We start from the raw sequence: 17426 nt of genomic DNA, 5'->3' as shown, positions 1-17426 counted from the left end.
TAGATTTTGTCCAATATATGATTGGAGATATCTCTGATCTTTACAGGCTGTAAAAGCAAATGAAAGGGGATATGTTTGTTCTCATCTTCAATGTATATTAAATCATTAATCTTACATGCCTGGCTTGCAGATGGCGGTAACGAGCACTCACAAGAAGACAAAATTCTACAGTTCTCCTTGACAGCTGCTTTGAAACTAAACTCAGCATATACCATAGTGGGACTGGAGAATGCCAATTGATAAAGGTTTTCTGTGCACTCACTATGAGTGTTGTTATGATTGGGTATTGCTTCAATGGACACAAAAATCAATCAGAACTGCATATATAAAGGACCATGCCTTCATAAAGGTACCTAAAGATCGGATAAGTTGTGAAACACTGGGCCATCTGGCTAGACTAGAAGCTGGGAAAGTGACACAGTTTATCTTGCAAATATAGACAGTAGTCAAAGCAGCAGCATAAAAAACAAATGGCTGGTGAAATTTGTCATCCAAATTGGTGTTAAACTCCATATTCCTAGCCTTATATGCCTGAAGGCCCCTGCTTGGACATGTGGGGAGACTTAAAATAACAGGGCTGCTACAGAATGGGAGAATAATTTCATGTCACCTCCAAGCATGCATTGGTGAGACGTAACAAATGGAGGGATAGAAACTCCCCTATATCCTGCAGCTGTGACATCTTTTTTGTGAATCAGTCTAAACATCTTCAACTCTAGCAGTGCATGAGGTGAGTATACCATACATATTTCTGTGTGCATTTGTCCTCCACATCAAGCTAACAGTTGCTGTAGGCAAGATTAGCATGATCTCGGCATCTCCTGCTACTCTAGATTTTGACAAAACCTTAGAGAGAAAACTCAATATGAAGATGATGCTCTCTCATGAGTTATTCAATGTCACTCATCTCTCTTTGCTTTTTTATTAAAACAATATTCCCTTTGACCGTTTAGTACTGTCACTGTACAGAGAAAAAGAAGAACACTAAACAAACTTGTGCTAATAGATGGATGGGTGATGGACAAGGCCATTCCATCAGATCAATGGGTCTATGATTAGTAGAGCTAATAATAGCTACCTCAGTTTCATTTCACTATATAATCTGGGTTATGTTAAGGTTTTCAAGATAAGAACTGATCTATATGTCCCACCACTCAGGCAACACAAAAAAAGATCTTCAAATTTCATTTCACTGTATATTATTTAGAGCATGTTGTGGATTTCAATATAAAATTTTAATACGGAATAGAAATTTTGTTTTCCAGTAAATGTCTCTTTTAGCATGTGCTGTAATTGTTAGCTAATACTATTTCCATGCAAGAAATCCTTTGATGTTTTATCTAGGGCAAAACATGGTTACAAACCTACTTTTGTAAAAACAATTTTTAATGAGGCTGAAGATTCTTTTAATCATCCAATGCTTTTCTTTCCTAAGAATATTGATTTACCTCAGGAATATTGTCCCCAATAATCTTGATAACACTGGACATTACTTGTGGACTGCTCAGGGCCATGTCCAAACTTTGTGCCTGGAGGTCTGAAACAAAAGGCAAATCTAACTTGTTTCAATGACAGGACAAGATTAGCTGGACAATTTTTTTTAACAACAGTGATTTTGTGTAGTTATTTCTTAGCACAAAGAAGCAAACTTCATAATATCTATATATATTTAATAATATATAAAGAAAATGAAATCTGGAATTTTATATTTTAATTTTCTAAAAGTTATTGTACTGTGGTTTACATTTTTTGTGGGATAGCCATTTTCATGGATTTTGTGGTTGCTCTAGAAAATGAGCTTCATGTGATACAGAATGCTCTCCTTGCCAGTTTTCTTACTGATACATCCCAGGTGATAAAAAATCTCAGCTATTTCTTAACTAAACTTGATCAATGTGATAAAACATAATCTTTGTTTTATTTAACACTGTTTGAAGAAGAAAAAAAGTATCAAGAATTATAAAGCATGTTATACTGTCCCAATCTATTTGTATACAGTATCTGGTACTATTGGTTACACTCGCTGCCTAAATTGATTTATTGTTGTAAGGATAGATAATGATCTTATATAAAATACAGTATTATTGACAATGGAAGAATGAATAATCAAAATGGTTGATGATAATTAGATTTAAGCCCTATTAACATCACCCCTTCATTCAGGTAAAAATAGATTTAAACCCTATTAACATCACCCCTTCATTCAAGTAAAAATAGATTTAAGCCCTATTAACATCACCCCTTCATTCAGGTAAAATTGGATTTAAGCCCTATTAACATCACCCCTTCATTCAGGTAAAATTAGATTTAAGCCCTATTAACATCACCCCTTCATTCAGGTAAAATTAGATTTAAGCCCTATTAACATCACCCCTTCATTCAGGTAAAATTAGATTTAAGCCCTATTAACATCACCCCTTCATTCAGGTAAAATTGGATTTAAGCCCTATTAACATCACCCCTTCATTCAGGTAAAATTGGATTTAAGCCCTATTAACATCACCCCTTCATTCAGGTAAAATTGGATTTAAGCCCTATTAACATCACCCCTTCATTCAGGTAAAATTGGATTTAAGCCCTATTAACATCACCCCTCTATTCAGGTAAAATTAGATTTAAGCCCTATTAACATCACCCCTTCATTCAGGTAAAATTAGATTTAAGCCCTATTAACATCACCCCTTCATTCAGGTAAAATTAGATTTAAGCCCTATTAACATCACCCCTTCATTCAGGTAAAAATAGATTTAAACCCTATTAACATCACCCCTTCATTCAGGTAAAATTGGATTTAAGCCCTATTAACATCACCCCTTCATTCAGGTAAAATTGGATTTAAGCCCTATTAACATCACCCCTTCATTCAGGTAAAATTGGATTTAAGCCCTATTAACATCACCCCTTCATTCAGGTAAAATTAGATTTAAGCCCTATTAACATCACCCCTTCATACAGGTAAAATTAGATTTAAGCCCTATCAACATCTCCCCTTCATTCAGGTAAAAAAATGCTGACATGAAATAGGTCCACTTACTCTGTAATTCCCCATGCTTACAACTGGATCAAAATCATGATCTATCTCAATGAATGATCAACACAGATGCAAACACTTCAACTTTTATATAAAGATCACACTGATTTTCAAACAAACTACTGATACATCACCCATCCTGGTACACATAAATATCTGCCACATATATAATCCCAATATTGTAGTACTACGTAAATCCAATGTTATCAAAGCCTGAGATAAGTAACTCCAACCTCTAAGAAATTATCTCTAAAGCTGCATTATCCATTTATCATGAATCAGCTCAAAGGTCAATATTTTAAGATCCCTGACAAAATTTACTGACCTTCAACATGCTGACTTTCTTTTCCCCTTAAATTCTATATAACCCACTTTACATCTCAGTGGAAGATGATTTCAGTTCTTCACTGCACTGTTTGTTTAATGCCAAGTCAAATGGTTGGTGTTTGTCCATATATGAGGCAGGAACAAAGAAATGAGCAATTCAACTGTCTTTCTGCTTTACTAGCATCACTGCACTTCAGTGGCATTGTACACATCAATGACTGCCACAGACTGCTTGCTGCATTGTGCAAAAGGCCATTGGTCACCTTTTGGTTCATATGCAGTATAACACAACCCACACAATTTGAACATTACCACTCTTAAGCAATAGTTTTCATGCCACTGTCATCTGAATGTACTGATGGTGCAACTCTATGGATGGTGGTTCTAAGTAAAAGATCCTACTGATGTGCTTCAGTAATCCACTTAGTGTATGTTGTTGGCTATGTTGGCTTCATCTGGTGTTGTTAAATATTCAATTTTTGCTCATTTGTCGGCAGTTGTTTGATTTGTGTTGATACTGCTGGCAGGCAGCATTGCTTTAACAGCATTCTAGCATTCATTCACTAATTGCTGTCAGTATAGATTTATTCTGTATTATTTAAAGTGAGTAAAAGTAATCCACAAGATTAAAAACCTATAAAAACTGCCAACTCTGACAGACACAAATCCATGACAATGTCTTGTTAAAAAAACCACAAAAATGTATACTCGTGAAAATAAATGAAACCACTGTACACTTTTTATTCAGTATTTGTTAATACATTATTTTCAGTTGATTCCCAGGTGAAAACATTTCAAGACTAGGCATTTTCTAAGTGTCAAGCACATTACAGAAGAATTCTGAATATTGAATTTTCTTTAAGAATTTAATGCACATTCACAATTACATGTTTCTAAATTGTCTCAACAAAATAACTAATATCCTTGGCCACTAAAGAGTAAAAGTAACTGTCATAATGTAAAAGTCATTTTGAATTGATTCTCCACCTCTGATATCTGTTTTTATTGAAATGGCAAAATTATCAATCTATAATACATCGATGAATCATTCTATCTCTACTACTGATGTGATAAATGTTCAAAAGGAATGATACTACTGACAAAATCTACTACTCAGAGAAATTCTACCATTCTTTTAAATTGACTGATGATAAAAAGATTCAACAAAACTTTGATTCTATTAGTAAACAACATTCAGCCATCTGCATACCTGTATCATTATAAAGGTTACTCAAGCTGAGGGTCTTTGATGCTGGATCATACCTCTTGCTCATGCAAACCTACAAAAATAACAAAAGTTAATTTCTTTATGCATGTACAGGTATAGTCTTGCTTTATATACATCATGATCTTTCTGTTCTCAAAATTATGATATAATAAAATGTACTGGGTTGGATTAATTTTAATTATAAAACTTATTATTTCATGCATATTTTTTGTACAAAAAATATCTTCTCAATGTAACAAAACCTGAGAACAAAAATTTTCACTCCAAAATACCTATATCATCAACACAATTAAACTCACATGCATCCCACACAATTACACTAATTACATCCTGATCTAATACAATATGTTGCTTGAATTTGCTTGTATATGTGTTCAGTTTGTAGGGTCAGGAATGTTTTTTCCAACTAGGAATCTATTTAAACTAATACAAGGGATATATTTAGTTACTTCATTCTACAACCAATAACTGCAGTAATTTTATGTCCCATCATCCCATCTTTCTTCCTACACCTCCTGATCCAAATAAAATGTGGCCCAATATGGTTTCAGCCTTTCTTCATGAAATTGTTCTTGGTGTAGCTTACTTTAAATGTTCCCATTTAGGTGAAGCTTTGTCAAGGTGATTGTAAATGGAAATTTAAAAAAAAGTATATACCATACTATTTTAAATTCAAAGCTGGATAATATAGCATGCTGTGTTGCTTTTTCTGCAGCCAAAATATCTAGATTTCCACTAAAAACTATTACCCTTTATCAGTAAATGAATGTACACTTCCTATAGTTAGGCAGCATTTGATCTCATCTTTGTTCAACAAAGCATAGTTTTACTTTGAAATGAAAGATTTAAAACTTCTTTCAGCAAGTACAAATGTGTCACTGGTTAAGAAACTTACATGAGAAGCACCTAGAACTAATTTCAGATTAGGCCCATATGGTATTCTAGGTGAAGTGCTTATTGAGCTTGTTGAAAAAAGATCGAATTTGCCTCAGGAAACTTATCACGCTGATGAAATGCAGACTTTTATTTTCAAGTTGTTGAAAGACTATTAAACTATTAACACATACCCACATGCTACCCCTTAAAATTTCATGAATAACAATTGCATTGTCCCTTGCTTATGTTTAACCTGATTCACTGCCTAATAAATGTACATGTTGATACTTTCATGAGATAGAAAAACTGACCAATTTAACCTTTTTTCTTTCATGATAACATGCATTTATACCAATGTATGTTGTTTCTTGAATATTTTATTAACATTACAAGAAAATTCTGACAATAACCATACCTGTATAAATTGTTTACTGCATGTATGTCCAATGTCATTAACACAGACAACTGCATAAACATTTTGAAAAATAAATGAATTTGGATATAATGTTTCTTGGTTATAACATTATAATATCCCAGTCCCCTTTGAAATCTTATAAACAATCTTTACTGTAGTTTGACCATATAGGTGACCTACCTTTAACTTGTCAATATCTTCTTCTGTTATTGGAATATATGGTGGTGAAGAGGGTACAACAATGATGACAAGCTGAAAACATCAATATAATATGTAAAACAATGCATACCTGTCAAAAAGTTGAAATGAAAACCTGTATGCCAGACCAATAAAAAACTTACAAAGTCCAAAAAAGTCTTACATGAAAAAATATATTCATACATTATATAAGATCAACAGTTTTAAAACAGATGCCATAAACAAACTAATATTACATACATTTACATAATTATTTACATCTCTGAAACTTTATTTCATTTTATTCTTTTGATTTTCAGTGTGTTGTAACACACACACACACACATTATTATATGCATAAGCACCTTTTGCACTTTTCAAAATATAATCAGGGGTTTTAAGTCTATGCAGCAGGTGTCAATGCTTAAGTTACACTGTAAAAATGATGTTAGTGTGTCTGCATTCATGTACTTCCTACAACATGTATTTTTTTCATCATAGAAAAAGATCTTTCACAGTCTGCATTGTTGTGTGGCAAGGTAAGTAGTTGCTGAATAACTTATTTCACATTTGGGAAGCGGATGCCACCAGTGCTAATTGTCTGGCTGATAATATCCAGCTAGTAGCTACAAAAGTTCCTTTTCTGGCAATTGTCCCCCTATAAACCCTTAGTTCTACAATATAAGACCTTGACCTGAAACTTATTTTTTGGGCGTCAAGGTCTTATTGCCCAATAACACCACTATGTAGCATGTTCCAACGTCGATTCACTTCGAAACAATAAGTCATATTTTTCAGGAGTATGTCATATACTTGGTATCCCATATCAGCACTTTTCCTAATAAATTCAAATTCCCACACAATCAAATGGACATGTTTTCAAGTTCCATTGGATTACATTTCAGTTGGCTGGAATGCGATGGAAGTTGGGAATACCGAAATCAGTTAAAAAGGATCATATGAATCTTGAAAAAAATGAAGTTATCTAAACACTTTCTTCAATATTAATACATCTGTATCCATTTTGCTAAAGATACTTTCATGTGACCAGATTTCGGCATTCCGGGCTTCCATCACTTTCCAAAGCATATTAGAGTTATCCCCATGTTGTTTGTGCATAACTTAAAAAGATTCTGGATCATGCTCGATTTAAAAAAAAAAATGTCCAAACTCCCAGGATTAACAAAAAAAATTGTAAAAAACAAACAGACGTTAATTTTGATAAGAAAAAAACATTCAAAATGGTACATTGACAAAAAGAATTTTTTTTTTTTTTTACAAATTACGGGTAAACCATATAAGTTGACGGGTATGACAATGACTGAGTTTATTAATGTTGATTTATCCCATAACTAATCTTTCTAGCCTGGAACATTGATCATATTGCTTTTTCTCTATTTGATTGCCCTCATATTACAATCTAAAATATCCCCAAGTCATCTTGCTTGTAAATAAATCTCAAATACAATGCAAAACAAAATTTTTGAGACTGGCTTTGCTTAGGTATTTCCCCTATCAACTGAACAAAGTAATCTTTGCATCACTGTTCTAACAGTTACACAAATGAATGAACAGTGTTGAACTGCACTGTTTCCTGTCTGTTTGTTCAGAATATCAAAGTCTTGCAATGTTATTATTGAAATAGAGTAAGCAGTTCTTACATTTCACAGACAATAATCACAGGTTCCATCTAGTTTAAAATGAATTTATTAGATATTTGGACCATTAATGAATTATTACTGAAGAAAGGAATAATGGCTATAATGCTATTCTGTGATGAAAAAAAAGCCTGGAAACAAAGTGCATTATTTTCTACTCTTCTCTGTGTAGCTGCCACTGCATCTTTTTTAGCTTACATAATACCAAAGTGTTTGTGCATAGTCAAATACAAGAATTTACACATTTGAGCATGGTCAAATAAATAAAGTGACATGCTTGAGCATGGTTAAAAACATGAAGTGACATGTTCAAATCAATAAAGTGGCATGCTTGAGAATGGTCAAATAAATAAAGATTGTTTTTTGAGCAGGGTCAAAAATATGAAGTGACATGTTTGAGTACAGTCAAATCAATAAAGTGGCATGCTTGAGCATGGTCAGATAAATAGAAATTGTTGTTTGAACCTGGTCAAGACATGAAATGACATGTTTGATCACAGTTAAATAAATAGTGACATGTTTGGGCACAGTAATAAAGTGACATTTATTAACATGATTAAATAAATAAAGTGACATGTTTGAGCATGGTCAAATAAAGTGACATGCTTCATCATGGTCAAATAAATAGTGACATGTCTGAGCATGGTCAAATACATGAAATGACATGATAAAAAAAATAGTGACATATTTGAACATGGTCAAATGCATGAAATGTTATGATAAAATAAATACAGTGACATGTTTGAGATTGGTCAAATACATGAAATGACATTCCATTCATGATTAGCGAAGAGCTAAAATATAAATGAAATATGACAGGTGCTGAGATGCAATTTGGCAAGATTTTGTATGATGCAACCTAGGTGACTTTTACTGTTTATTACTTTCTTTGGGTGAGAAGACCGTGAAGCCAAGAAAACAAACAAGAAACCTATCATCATATATCTGACACTGTGATAAAAATATGCTTACAACACAAAACAAGAGTGAGCATCATATATGGTACATTAGGTAAATGCTCACTGCTTAATAGTTCTCTGTTTAGACACATGCAGTGCATGCTTGACTGGAGATCATCAACCAATGGCACAGGATGTTCAAGATGGCAACCACTATAGCCATAATGGATGTCAACAAAGGACCATTTTCATGTAGGATTAATCAGACATACAAAATCTTTAACTGAAAACCCCATGTTGATATGACCATCAATTCAGCAGGAGTAGCGGTAAAATTCTGAAGATGGCCACTGTGGTGGCAATATAGGATTTCCAAGTGGCACTATTTTCTTTTATGCCCAACTAGGCCTTGGGATGAATGTGCATAAAAAAAATTTCATTGCAATAATCCCCGCAGCTTAGGAGCAATACTGATAAGAAACCAGGGCTACCTGAAAGAAGGATGACAGACAAGTGATGGCTGACAAACAACACACAGTTTGTGAACAGCAGACTGAGCTATAAATTGTTAAAATTACCAGAAAATCTATTCATGTCCATATATTAATACAAGGCAACCAGATCTGTTTAATAAAAGTGCTATTTGCATAATCAAGCTTATAAAGTTTTTGTCAAAATAAATTAAAGTCTCAAAAGCTCAAAACATGTAAAAAGCTATAAAACACTGACTATAACTGCCCGAAAAATCTACAAAGGTCACATAAATATTAATGCAAATATGGATACCAAACTTTTGCCCAATTCAAATAATTTATGCTTAAACGTGCTTACATTTTTTATTTGCGAAGTCTAAATCATAGCAGTTCAAAAGTGAATTTTTTTATTTTATAAAAAGGTCAGTCACCAGAACCTACGGATGTCTTGGGACCATTCAAGTATCTAAACATTAAATGTCATCTGGTTTGCCTCAAATGTTTTTCAGAACATAACCTATAGTTTCCCCTCACGTTAAGGTATAACATGGTTGCCACATATACAACTATTTTAAACATACGCACATGACAATGCAAATAACTCATTTAAATGTTGGCACACTGACTCATAAAACTTAACCAAAACCTTAATGGAGGTTTTATATAACTGTGACCTTGACCCCCAAGAAGAAGTGGTAAGCAAGTGCACCATAGAAAGAATTGCTTAAACTTTATAATGATGATCAAAGAGTGTAGGAAATTTATGCAACTGGAAAACCTTAAACAAAACTGTAACAAACTGTTGACAGTGCTATCTTTCACCTCCCATCATACAGGCTATACAATAAAATGTCCAGATGAGAAACATGGAGTCTGAAGGGCTCTTTTCAAACAATGATTAGAACAGTCCTTTGTAACCTACCCCACAGCATATTAAAGCAACTGCCCTGCACCTTCCCCCTTATAATAATTCTTTAAGTTTTGAGTAGTTATTATATGAACTGAGCATTCATGTTTATTCTGTTCTCATGAATAAATATATTTGATTTACCCCACTTTTTAATCAGCAAGTTAGCTACATACCTTATATCCATTTGGCAAGGTGATTTTGCGACTTAGCATATTTAAGGCATCAGCGCACTTTTTATCATGAACATAAAAGACTGCCTTCATTTGTTCAAAGTGGAACTGAAATAAATAATTACACAAAGCTAACTAAATGTATTTTAACAAATCTTAAACCTCTAGAAAAAACATAGAAAGTAATATAAACAACTAGAATCAAAAGCCTACTCAATGAACAAACTTTTATTTGTTCTCTAAGACAAAAATTGGGCTAGTTAAAAGTCTACAGACTCAACAATAAACATAGCTGTTCAGACACATTGGGCAAAGAAACTGTTTCCCCATGACAGTTTCTTTTCAAATAATGTACTATTTACTTTTTCTTGTAGTCAACTCATTTGAAAGAATTAATAACCTATAAGAAATAATACAGACTGCACAGATGTCCCTTATGAAGCCCTTTTCATCTGCTAAAGAATTTTTTTAAAATAGATACCTGAATGTCTCTTTAATTCTTGTATGCTTGACTCTTAATTAGTGGTTTTAATTATTTTATGCTGAATTATGAATTAGAGGTTTTATTATTTTATTCTTGACTGAATTGATGAGTTTTTCAAGAGAAACAATTTTGATAATTCACTGAATAGCTTCTTTTAAAGACATATGTTGATAACATTCTAACCAAATAAGTTCATCCATCATTTTGTCTACTGCTTGGTACAGTTATTAGCATCCAGATGTGTCATGCAAGAGATCTGTGTTTAAATCCCACTACAAATTTATTTTTAGGTTGTTTTCTTGTTTCCCTCAAAGTGAGCTTTTCGTACTTTAAATTAGGAAAGACAACCATATTACTACTCATATTGTCTGTGCAAATGTACACAGCAGAACATAAACAGCAAAAGCTGACATTACCATGAGAAATCTACTACATTTATTTGTTATACGCTTTAGACAGCCAACCCAAGAGCAGCATTAAATAAGGAAATTTCCTTATTCAACATTAAAAACAGATATATTTCATCTCATGCGTGAAAACTCCAGTATTTTCACTCAATCGGTGATTTATATCCATTATTCCCTCAATACAAGCAAATATTCTCATTTGATAATTTTCCCTATATGTATTTTGACTGTAATGAAAGTTAAGAATGATGGAGCTGAACAGATCTCAATTTGCCAAATAAGAACGTCCTTTTGTTCTTCAGTTCTACTTTCATAAAATTTGATTTACATTTTTAAAACAAGACTTGAGTGAAGACCCCATTTCTATCCCTGATTATAAAATTTGATTTACATTTTTAAACCAAGACTTGAGTGAAGACCCCATTTCTATCCCTGATTATAAAATTTAATTTACATTTTTAAAACAAGACTTGAGTGAAGACCCCATTTCTATCCCTGATCATAAAATTTGATTTACATTTTTAAAACAAGACTTGAGTGAAGACCCCATTTCTATCCCTGATTACAAATTACAGAAGAAGAATCCTATTATATTATGAAAACTGTGTAGGATCAGTGAACATAAATCACAAGTAAGACATTGAAATGTACGTGCATAAAGATCTTTTTGATCTTTTCTTGCTAAGTTGGCTAGGAACTGTATATATTCTGACCTATGTGCAAGGTTTTCAATACTGATACAGTAAAACCTGTTATGAGAGACCGCCCCTTCTGCCAACCAAAAGCGGTCTCTCAAGACAGGTGGTCTCTCATAAGAGGTGTGTGAAAATGGACTGGTTTTCAGGGTCAATAGTTAGCATTGTTGAAAAATAAATAATACCCATACTCACTGTACATGTATCATATCCTTTATTCATGAATCTTGTTAAATAATGCATGCATTCCTCTCAAAATATCTTTATATAATAAAGATATACATCTATCAAACGAGAATAAAATTTATGTTTCAACATCACATTAATATATACAAAAAATTAACAGATATGATATTTATTCTGAGACGAAGTTTAAATCAACAGAGTTATAGCTCGATAAACAAATGTTCCGACCATCTGCACCCACGTAAACAGATTGTGGTTTGGTGAAACACTAACAAAAGAAATAAAAAATAATTTTAAAAAAATCCGGAAATGATTCTCACTTACTAGTATTAAAGACAATGAGCTCATTCACCGTCCAGGCATTATGGATTAACTGGAAAGCAAACGACGTACTCAAACCAACACTGAAGCCCTTTCAAACGATTTCTCACTTGGACATAAGGACTACCGGCGTTTTGTGAGTTTTCATACAGATAAAGAAAAAATACAAACCTCTAAATTGACTGCGTATATCCATCATTACTCCCTTTGATGTTACTCTTACTGGCTATTCACATGACTTCGGCACTACAATGGCGGTTAGTGACATGTACTTTAGTCTGGTTTACTGCAGTTTACAAATGACACCGTACGCTGGAGTTGTAAATTTCACAAAACTGGTAAGACAAATTATTTTTAAATACTTTATTAGAGCAATCTTTGCTATTTATGCAGTCTTTGTTACTAAGGATTAAATGATGGTTAGAGGTGTTTATCCCGATATATGGTTGTTCAACTATAGTGTTATTTAATGTGCACTTTGTTTGCATACTACATTTATCCCGAGCTCTAGTGTTTACAAAGGATTAAGTTAAGGTCAGTGGTGTCAATCTGTTTTGATTTTTTGGCGATGCGGTCGTTCATAGCAGTGTCAAAATGCATATTTTGCCAAGAAATCGCGGTCGCTGGTCGCGTTCAGCAGGTGGTCGTTCATAACAGAGCGTTTATATAGTAAAATCGATCCGTGCATTACGATTGTGGTCGGAAATGACAGGTGGTCGCTCATAGCAGAGGTCGCTCATGACAGGTTTTACTGTATTAGAAATGACTTTCAATCATACATTTTGAAACATTATAATCTGAGGTCACATTCATTTCTAATGATGACTAAGACGTGCTGGGCTTCAATCAATGGATTTTTTCAACATATGCTATCTGCCACAGATCGTCCACCTTTTCCAGAGTTTACAGAGACTAAAGTACAGTAATTATATCATTTATAGTTTCTTCCAACTTATCAAAAGTCGCAGTACAGTGCCTACAATGCAAACAGGTACAGACTAAAATAAAACTGAACTGCAACGTTCTTAACTTTTTGATCAAGTAGTTTACAAGGATTTCCTTATGGTAAAGACATTACACACTGATGTGTTATACTTACATCAACTGGGTTGAATGGCACATCCAAACGACTCTGGAATATCTTAAAAAGATAATCTTTGCCTGACTTTTTGCCATAGGGTATCTGCAATAAAAGTGCAAGTTGATCTGGCAAACATAAAAAAGTATATATCTCTGAAGCTCAGTCTCTTCCACTCTATGATACCACTGCTATTAATAGCATCTAAATGATTATTAAGCATTCCAGCTAAAAATCCTGTGGAAGTTTAAAGCCTGTTTTTGTGTTTGAATAAACATGACTACTGAAAAGATAAGTGTGTGTGTTGGATTTTTAATGTAGCTTTAAAAACAATTCAGTCATATCACTATGAGGTCTGCAGCAAGACAGTTTATAGTGATGTACAGCACTGGGGCATCATGCCACAGTTATGTAGCATCATGTCCCACCCATTCACATTATCCTGACACCAGGTTGACCAGTCCTAAGACTAACCTCTTTGGTATGACTCAGCCAGGGTTCAAACCTGCAACCTCCTGCATTCGAGGCTGACACTCTAACCACTAAGCCAATGGTACAGTCAAAAAATTATATAAATAATAAAACAAAAAAGAAAACAAGAAAACATATTCTTTTTAACTGCGGAGTGTTAAAACCTGTTCCAAGGGGCCCCCGAGTGGTCAAGTGGTCTAAAGCACTCACCATTATGGATCAATGCCATCTCACCTCTGTATGTGTGGGTTCGAGTCTCTGGTTTGGCCAAAGTGGGTATGTGAAAAAGCTTGCCAGTAGCTTCTCATGGGTCGGTGGTTCTTTCCAGGGTTCTTCCTCCACAATTTATACTGGCTGCCATGTATAGCCTATCTTGTGCTGAAAAATGGTGGCAAACCCTACAACAACAACAACAACAACAAAACCTGTTCCAATATTCTTAATGTATAACAAACTTTGCAAATTATCCACTGTACAAGCCATTCGAGATGTAAGATTAGCACCATTTTCATTTAGGATCAAACATACTGCAAAGTCTTTTTGCTAAAACTCCATGTCAATATGACCATCCATTTTGGAGGAATATTCAGAAGCAAAATTTTCAAAATTGCCATCATGGTGGTCGTATTGGAAGATAGATTGGCACTATTTTCATTTAGCACCTACTAAACATCCTACAATGTCAATATGACATTCAAGATGGTTGCCATGTTGGTCATATTGGATAACAGATCAACACCATTTTCATTTTGGACCTACTAGAGTGAAATCCTAATGCCAATGGCCATTCAACTAGGAGAAGTAGTGATAAAATGATTAAGATGGCTTGTATGGTGGCCATATTAGAGGTCAGATCAACACCATTTTCATTTGGACATACTAGAGAGCATAGGTCTTTTAGTGAAATCCTAATGCCAATGGCCATTCAACTAGGATTAGTGATAAAATGATTAAGATGGCTTGTATGGTAGCCATATTTGAAGTCAGATCAACACTAATTTCATTTGGACATACTAGACAGCATAGGTCTTTTAGTGAAATCCTAATGCCAATGGCCATTCAACTAGGAGGAGTAGTGATAAAATGATTAAGATGGCTTGTATGGTGGCCATATTAGAGGTCAGATCAACACCATTTTCATTTTGGACCTACTAGAGTGAAATCCTAATGCCAATGGCCATTCAACTAGGAGGAGTAGTGATAAAATGATTAAGATGGCTTGTATGGTGGCCATATTAGAGGTCAGATCAACACCATTTTCATTTTGGACCTACTAGAGTGAAATCCTAATGCCAATGGCCATTCAACTAGGAGGAGTAGTGATAAAATGATTAAGATGGCTTGTATGGTGGCCATATTAGAGGTCAGATCAACACCATTTTCATTTTGGACCTACTAGAGTGAAATCCTAATGCCAATGGCCATTCAGCTAGGAGAAGTAGTGATAAAATGATTAAGATGGCTTGTATGGTGGCCATATTAGAGGTCAGATCAACACCATTTTCATTTGGACATACTAGAGAGCATAGGTCTTTTAGTGAAATCCTAATGCCAATGGCCATTCAACTAGGATTAGTGATAAAATGATTAAGATGGCTTGTATGGTAGCCATATTTGAAGTCAGATCAACACTAATTTCATTTGGACATACTAGACAGCATAGGTCTTTTAGTGAAATCCTAATGCCAATGGCCATTCAACTAGGAGGAGTAGTAATAAAATGATTAAGATGGCTTGTATGGTGGCCATATTGGATATCAGATCAACACCATTTTCATTTTGGACCTACTAGAGTGAAATCCTAATGCCAATGGCCATTCAACTAGGAGGAGTAGTGATAAAATGATTAAGATGGCTTGTATGGTGGCCATATTAGAGGTCAGATCAACACCATTTTCATTTTGGACCTACTAGAGTGAAATCCTAATGCCAATGGCCATTCAGCTAGGAGAAGTAGTGATAAAATGATTAAGATGGCTTGTATGGTGGCCATATTAGAGGTCAGATCAACACCATTTTCATTTTGGACCTACTAGAGTGAAATCCTAATGCCAATGGCCATTCAACTAGGAGGAGTAGTGATAAAATGATTAAGATGGCTTGTATGGTGGCCATATTAGAGGTCAGATCAACACCATTTTCATTTTGGACCTACTAGAGTGAAATCCTAATGCCAATGGCCATTCAGCTAGGAGGAGTAGTGATAAAATGATTAAGATGGCTTGTATGGTGGCCATATTAGAGGTCAGATCAACACCATTTTCATTTTGGACCTACTAGAGTGAAATCCTAATGCCAATGGCCATTCAGCTAGGAGAAGTAGTGATAAAATGATTAAGATGGCTTGTATGGTGGCCATATTAGAGGTCAGATCAACACCATTTTCATTTTGGACCTACTAGAGTGAAATCCTAATGCCAATGGCCATTCAGCTAGGAGAAGTAGTGATAAAATGATTAAGATGGCTTGTATGGTGGCCATATTTGAAGTCAGATCAACATCATTTTCATTTAAAACCAACTAAAGTGAACACCCGAATATAAACATGACTTTCCATTTAGAAGAGATAAGGTATTCAAGATGGCTGCCAATGTGGCAATACTGGACATTCAATAACCATTATTTTCATTTAGAACTGGGTAAACATCATACATAGGTTTTTTAGTGAAAAATCCCATTTTGATACGATTATTTATTCAGGATGAATAGCAATAAAAAAAATGATTTTCAAAATGCCACTGCAGAGGCTATATTGGATGTAATGTCTGAGTGGAACACTTTTCATTTAGGACCCATCAGGCATAAAAAGTCTTCAAAAATCATGTCAATATGATTTTCCATTAAGGAAGAGTAGTGCTAAAAATATTTTTAAGTTGGCTGCCTTGATAGCCACACTTGACCTTGAATCAGCACCATTTTCTAGTTGTCATGTACTTCTGAAAGAGGGACAGGTATAAGGTGAAGCTGTGTGCATTTACAACAAGCACAATGGAGAGAATATTGGCACACCTACTTTCATGTACTGTGAATGAAATTTGTTTATATGTAGTATTTGAGAAACATCCGATTAAAATCACTGTTCCTACATGCTCTCTTGCAATTTCCCATGCACACACACACACATACAAAATGTATTATGTAATAGTGGTAAATCTAACTTGATTCTTTATCAGCTATTCATTACTTCAACAACTAAGCTGAATAAGTTCAACACACAACATGCACACACAGGCCAAATATCATACAAATACATGCACATGTGATATATACACCAGGACAACTTGAACAGTAAACTTGTTGAATGTTGTTGGTGGGGTTTAATCTGTGTATCCCCCAGGGGTGTAAAACTGAGGGTTAAAAACAACCTTGGTGTCAGAACTGGGGGTCAAATAAAATAAAATGGGGGTCAAATATGTACATACAAATTTTCATCTGACCTGTACATTTTCAACCTGAAATAGGATATTGCAACTTGCACAACACACTCTCTCTAAATATACATATAAACCAACATGCACAATTAACAAACAAATGCATTGTCCATTCAAAGAATAATTTTATTCATTTTTCTTTTAGTTTAAAGTCGTACTTTTAACAGTCTCCTTATAATCTTTTTGTAG

At 34.2% G+C, this 17426-nt stretch overlaps 1 protein-coding gene across 1 annotated transcript in view; it reads right to left on the bottom strand.

The window, feature by feature from the left end:
* The window catches only part of LOC149794603 (nuclear RNA export factor 1-like), a 105001-nt gene that overhangs the window by 50339 nt on the left and 37236 nt on the right, over nt 1-17426 (bottom strand). Inside the window, exons 6-10 of the mRNA XM_089968890.1 lie at nt 13357-13440; nt 10168-10272; nt 6058-6129; nt 4569-4638; nt 1449-1537 (exon numbers count right to left, since the gene is read on the bottom strand). Coding sequence (XP_089825016.1) covers nt 1449-1537; nt 4569-4638; nt 6058-6129; nt 10168-10272; nt 13357-13440 — 420 coding nt within the window. The remainder of the gene's footprint in view (nt 1-1448; nt 1538-4568; nt 4639-6057; nt 6130-10167; nt 10273-13356; nt 13441-17426) is intronic.

This window comes from Sinohyriopsis cumingii, chromosome 8 (assembly GCF_028554795.1).
Source record: "Sinohyriopsis cumingii isolate HCF-2022 chromosome 8, ASM2855479v2, whole genome shotgun sequence".
Lineage (NCBI taxonomy): Eukaryota > Metazoa > Mollusca > Bivalvia > Unionida > Unionidae > Sinohyriopsis > Sinohyriopsis cumingii.
Note: the sequence above shows the minus strand (reverse complement) of the source record. Positions and strands in the feature narration are given on the sequence as shown.